The sequence below is a fragment of the Montipora foliosa genome, chromosome 4 (genome assembly GCF_036669935.1).
Source record: "Montipora foliosa isolate CH-2021 chromosome 4, ASM3666993v2, whole genome shotgun sequence".
NCBI lineage: Eukaryota > Metazoa > Cnidaria > Anthozoa > Scleractinia > Acroporidae > Montipora > Montipora foliosa.
The window spans coordinates 11,573,190-11,579,609 of NC_090872.1; the positions used below are offsets into that span (position 1 = coordinate 11,573,190).

The 6,420-nt window shown below is 37.7% G+C and overlaps 1 protein-coding gene across 1 annotated transcript; it reads right to left on the reverse strand.

Moving 5' to 3' along the window:
- Window positions 1-1,705: 1,705 nt before the first annotated feature.
- LOC138001010 (neuropeptide Y receptor type 1-like) lies at window positions 1,706-2,632 on the reverse strand. The gene has a single exon (XM_068847679.1). It carries the CDS (start codon window positions 2,630-2,632, stop codon window positions 1,706-1,708), a length of 927 nt encoding a protein of 308 aa, XP_068703780.1.
- Window positions 2,633-6,420: the final 3,788 nt, after the last annotated feature.

Here is a 6,420-nt window from a genome sequence, read left to right on the forward strand (position 1 = left end):
AAAAGTCTTCATTTTTAGGCCTCATCCAAACTAATGGATTATTTTGAAAAAAATTCCGTTTTCAGTTCTGCGAAAATGAAGTAAAATACATTTTTCATCCACATTATCGTTTTCTTGTCGTTTTCACCTGTTCTCACGATAACGCGCAACAACGATATAACTTACTGTTTTCAAATTTTCTCGCCTTTTTTAATTAAGTCATACCTTACGAGACTTTTTATGGAACTCTAATATAGACTCGCAAAATGCAAATAGTTTTCTTTTCGATTCTTTGTATATAGCAACGCTGAACTTTGTGATATGGATCAAAAGACAACATAAAGCTCAAAGAGCTAGCCTCTTAATAATTTATGTATATTGTGTCATCAGCAATTTGTCCATCCCTGGTTATCTTAATTATTATCATAGCAATATTACGTTTCGCATGTACCCAACCAAAGTGCGTCAAAGCTACGTTGATGAGCGTTTTAACGTTAGCGCAACGGACAAAAAAAATGCAAGTTAATACTTAATAAATTTTTTTGTATGATTTCTAGTGTTGAAACATTGAATAAAGGTGGGCTCATCAACACACAAATGTTATATTGATTCTTAGACACTATTAATTCGAATGAAAGTACAATTTGAGGCAAACGTCGCCTAAAAATAACAGCTGTTCAAAAGAACGGTAAAGTCCTCCTTTTTGCAAGGATAATTAGGAATTCTTTAACCCGGACAAAACAAGCAAGCGTCGACGAAACGGAATCATTTATTAATGTAGTACTCGATGAGCATGCTCCAGAGAGGAGAGAGATCTAAGAGTCAAGGCAATGCTTTGGGAGGTTATGGTAGTTCTTTCTACATTAATGGCTACTGCAATAATTTCAGTCGTTGCTCTTGATCTGATTTCAGTCGTTGTCCTTGTTCTTTCGTGATTAATAGGGAGCTTAAGCAACGAAAACGGCGACGGCAACGAGAACGTCATCTCAAAATATAAATTTTCGTTATTTTAATCGCTTCGTGACTATTTCAACGTTTTTAAAATGACAAGGGTGTGGTATTTCCTCAAAGATGACACCAGTCGGAACGGCACTCCATTTTGGGAGAGAAACTGAAAATTTACCCTCAAGTGCTGACGTTCTTCATAAAACCAAAAACTTGACTATTTCACGTTTTTGTTTTGCTGACGACGGCAACGAAATGGACAAAAGTGAAAAACGCACGTGCAGGGCGTGCAAAGCAATTGTTTTTACCCACTAAATTTGCAAATTCCTGACATTCTCGTCGCCGTCGCCGTTGTCGTTGCTTAAGCTCCCTATTATCATCACAACGGCATTTTAATTTTACCGTCTTGGATCAAAATATAAGACGAAACAGCTTTATTTTCTACTGATGAGCAATGTTAACTTCTAGCTGACTTTCATAAAGTGTCCTTTCTTTAAAAAGCCGCGGAAAGCGACTGAAATACGAAATCAATACATCTTACTTACACACCGCTACAGATCTCTATGTACAACAACTTACAACAAACCGTCCGAGATTCAAAACTCAGTAAACCTACATCGCTGTTTGAAAAGTTTCTTTACCCTTGTAAACTATAGTATACTTGATTTAGAGAAGACTGGCATTCTCCTCACGATTTATTTCTTCAATCATAGGTTTTTCTTTTTGTTTCTCGGTAGTATTTTTTTGTTTTTGACCTTGCTCTTTCTCTGCTCCCACACGTTTAAGCCTCAGTTTCTTGTTGAGCTTCAGTGATACTCTTCATGCTGACGTGATCGGAACTTGAGCTCCTTATTGTTCTTCGGCTAAAAAATGTCATGTTGTCAATGCTCACCACTTGTGGAAAGACTGTTCTGCCAGCTCGACGTCGGCCAATGACTAAATGTTTGAAACCTGTTCGGTACTTTTCACTAAAAGCAAAGCAGATGCAGGGATTGAGGGCTCCCCACGAATGAAGCAACAACTTTGTTATGATGAATACAATGACTTGGGGAATTTTAGCACCGATTTCAGGGGGAAGCTCCCCATGAAACTTAAATATGATGATAAAAGAGCAAACAAACAATGGGCCAATACAGACAATAAAAGCAGCTAATATGGCTATTGACAATCTGACTATCTTTCTGTTGCTTGCAGGGTCTCGAGATCTATTAGATTCGGACATATTTGTCCTTTCATTTTGTCTTCGTTTTAGAGTCCAAGCTATGGTGCTGTATATGATAGTCAACAAACACACTGGTACCAGGTAGAATACGATGAACATGGCTGTATTATATTTATTCTTGGTTTCCGTAGTCCAGTTGGCTTTGAAGCAGCAATAACCATAGGAGGAAACATGGAGTATTTCAAGGTAATGAGCATGAGCAGCTATGGCCACAATCCACGAAACCAGGATGCAGACTAAACGCGCTTTCCACGAGATGGGTTTTATCTTCAAGGGGAAGAGAACAACAATCAGGCTGTTCACTGAAATCAGCATAAGGCTCTGGATGGAGACCAGCACAGAAACATTAGCAAGAAATTCGCAAAGTTTGCAAATGATATTTGCAAGTTCCGGCTGAAGCCGGGAAAGAAAGGGACCTGAAGATAGTGTCTCTGCAATTGTATAGGGCATGATGGTCAAGGGAGTGAAGAGATCGGAGACGGCCATGTTGACTACGAAATAATTGATTGATTTTCGAAGTGGCTTGTACTTGGAAAACACCAGGATGATAAGAACGTTTCCAATCAACGTGACAAGGAGTATGATGGAATAGGTTGCTATTAAAATGGCCTTCTCTTCCTTGATCAGTTCGACTACCGCCACATTGCAAAATCCATTCACGAAAGATGAATTATTCAGTGTGTCCGTAGAGTTTTCAAACATACTGGCCCGGCTTACGCTTTGAACGGGGAAGCTGATAGTTTTCTCTTGTTCCTTTCTCGTTTGAAACTGGCAGTAATAGTAATTCTATGTGGTTTTATCTCAGTCTTTTACCGTCTGTGTTGACTCTTCTAGTTCTCGGGCGTCAGATCTTGATGGCGTTTTCTGTTGACTTTTCTAGTTCTCGGGTATCCGATCAGTTGATGGTGTTTTCTGCATGGCTATTTCCACTAGTGCTTTTAATATATTAAAACCTCTGAAACTGATCTGCGACATCCTTCAATTTACGTTCTTTAATTTGGAATAAACGCCACTTGTCAACCTTTTATTGGACTTAAAAGGTTTTTAGATTACATGCACATCACTATGGTGAAATTAAGGACCAATTTAATTTCCTTTTAAGGTAAAAACACGTTCCAAATCTTGACGTAATTTGAATTTGCGGCTGATAATTCGAGGAAAGTGGATTATCTTGCCGGCAAAAATGTCCTTTCGGCTGGGAAAATTCCTCTCGTTTACTTTTATCCAAGTATCCGGCATTCATTTACACTCGTCCGATGACGTTCAGTCGTAGACCTATCATCTCCATTTGTCGGTAGCTCAAAAAGATAACTTTGGAAAACATTGTGAGGCTGGCCTCAGAAAATTCTGAAATCACTAGTCTTCACCACTGCTAATCAAAGTGCCACTGTCGTTACTCGTGGATATGAAAGTTACCGCGATTGTTTAAAATTGGCAGGCTGAAGTTTTCTTTATGCATTAGCATTGATAGTTGGATAATTGTGTAACAGGACGGTGGGCTCTCATGCAACTAGATACCCAAAATACTGCATGTAGGTGAGGTAATCCCCTTTGCTGGAATTCAACCCTGTGAAATAAGTATACCATTTCTCCAACAGGCATAAGATTACTCTTTAACACATCCTCTATAAAGAGCTCTACCATGTGTTCAAAGTTCGTTGCACAGATGACAGGGTAATTTTGAATCAGTAAGGTCTGATTTTTGTTGCCAAGTCATATAATGTTAACAGATTTAGCAAGTAGAGCAGATCCATTCAGTAATATTAACACATTTTGCGCCAGTTATACATTCTCCAACAAACCTTGTGAATATTTATCATTAATTTGATACACTTAGATACAGATGATCTGAACCATAACTGATCACAGCAAGTGCATATATATTCAGCGCCATGTGTTATCTTATCACGAAAAAGACTGAATCACTTTTGACATGGAATGTCTAATAGAGCCTTGACCTTGACAAATTTCAGTTTGGTTTAGCCTTGAGCTCTGCATAACTTTCCTTAAATGTTTCATGCTTTTCTGTTTAGGTCTCTGATATGTTCTGGATTGCTTTTCTTTTCCTATTCCCTTGCTGCTTCAATATTTTCAGATCTGTTTTGGCGTTTTGCAATGTTTTTCTTTTTCCTGAACTCTTCAAGTGATTTTGTCTCTTCCGCTTGATAGAGTCTCTCATAGAAGCTCTTTTTTGCCACTGCTTTGTAGAAATTATTACTGACACTCGCATCATTTTTGGCCATCGGTAATTAATGTATTAAAGTCTTCGCGTTGGTCAGTGAAAGGCGGTGCACAATTTTTTGCACCAATTTGTACTTGTTCAGAATATTTTGCTTCACCTTCGAAGAAAGCCATTTCTTTAATTCTTCCGTTTCTTGCTTCTAAATGCAGCGGAAGGTGCTCAAACACTTCAGTACAAAAGCGACATACAGAAATTGCGGCGCACAACCTCGCGAACAGGAAGTCACAGCCATCTAAGCTGTGTTGTGATTATCCATCCTGATTGGCTTTTTAGATCGAACTTCCGGTTACGCAGGAGTGACACATTTGCATAAAGAACCTCACCAAAACTCGTGGATATATATCCACGAGTAAAAAGGGAAGAAATTAGCCACTGCCGGTTTCAAAAATCTTTGAAACCGCTACAGACGGCGCTGGTAAAGTAAACAGAAATTTTTGAAACCATCCTCAATGAACGAACGAACAACAACAAGTTGTTTAATATAAGATAGGAAGATATATAGATCATCAGATAACCATTGATACTTTAGATGACTTTTGTTAAATATCTTAGAAAGGTGTTATAATTACGTGTCTCTAACTTCTTCAAGTTCCTCTGAACTTGAATTCTGAATTAATTTGCATTGGGGATCTATAAAGCAGCCGTCGAGATCGAACTTTGAGGCCCTTCCTTTAAATATTTGCCTTTAGTGTAAATACTCAGGTGATTATACAAAATCGCGCGCTCTCATTGGCTCGCTATCTCGGATATCAGCCGATAATCACCTCGACGGACAAAATGGCTGCCAGTAGTCGTTTTGCCACCGTAAGTGAAGATAATTTTCGCGTTGAAATGTTTTTTTTTTCTCTTTTTTGAAATAATCACCTGTGTATTTATATACTAAAACAATTATTCGCCTCAGGCTCAGTGATTATCGGTGAATATTCACCAATAATCACTTCGCCTTCGGCTAATAATTGTTAAGTGTTCCCTTGTTTCCCAAATTGCTTTCAAACTTGTTCCCAGTTTTTTGATCCCTAAAATTGTTTTAAAATGTATTTTGTACCCTTGTTTCCTAAAATATTTTGACATTGCTCCTCTGTTCCCCGGCAGCTCAAATTAGCCATGTTCTCTTGTTCCCACAAACTCCTGAGAGGGCCTCAAATTTGGCCAAAGATTGTCTCGTTTCGATTTCTAATGGCTTAAATCGAGCCGAAGTGTTTTCTGTATTATCTGGACATCAAGTAAATCAAGATCAGACGGAGTCGAGAGGTACAACAAAAAAACGGACAAAAACATCAAACAGAGGAAATTGTCGAGTTTCATAACCATTTCCATGCATTAATTATGCGAGTAACGAAAACGATCACTTGAGTAGTTTCTGTAATTTACAACAGTCACTTTTTTTAAAATATATTTTTCGGCTGTCAAGAGCTAATTTAAAGTTTATCACATGCAGTTTCTTAAGAATGCATGATATTGTCACCTAATGATTTGGCAATAAAATATGGTTTGTTCAGTCAAAATGAGAACTACTATAGATTTTTTAAAAGTCTTCATTTTTAGGCCTCATCCAAACTAATGGATTATTTTGAAAAAATTTCCGTTTTCACTTCTGCGAAAACGAAGTAAAATACATTTTTCATCCACATTATCGTTTTGACAATAAAAATTTGCGATAAATATTATAAAACAACATGGCACGACGTTTCGACGTTTCCAGAACGTCATTATCAAGTAAAAATGAAGTAATGAAATAGAGTATATATATAAAGTGAAGATATGAATAAATTAAAAGGCATTAAAAGTTAAACAAAGAGTTTGGCCCTAATGGAGTCGCTCTGGGTATTTAAATTGGGTCTTATTGTTCTTATGTATAACATTTCATAAACGAGACAATCCCATTTCGTGCTACATTTTTTAAGCATTCTGAACTGGCTCTCATTGAGTAAGTCAATGTTCCCATGGGCATCTCTCAGATGGCGACCAATGGCAGAATATCGATGATCAGCAATGCGTTGAAACAGATGGCGCGTCGTATATCCGTTTTCTT

What these genes read in the sequence shown, in the direction of transcription:
- LOC138001010 (XM_068847679.1), bottom strand. Translation starts at nt 2,632, where the DNA reads ATGGCCGTCTCCGATCTCTTCACTCCCTTGACCATCATGCCCTATACA.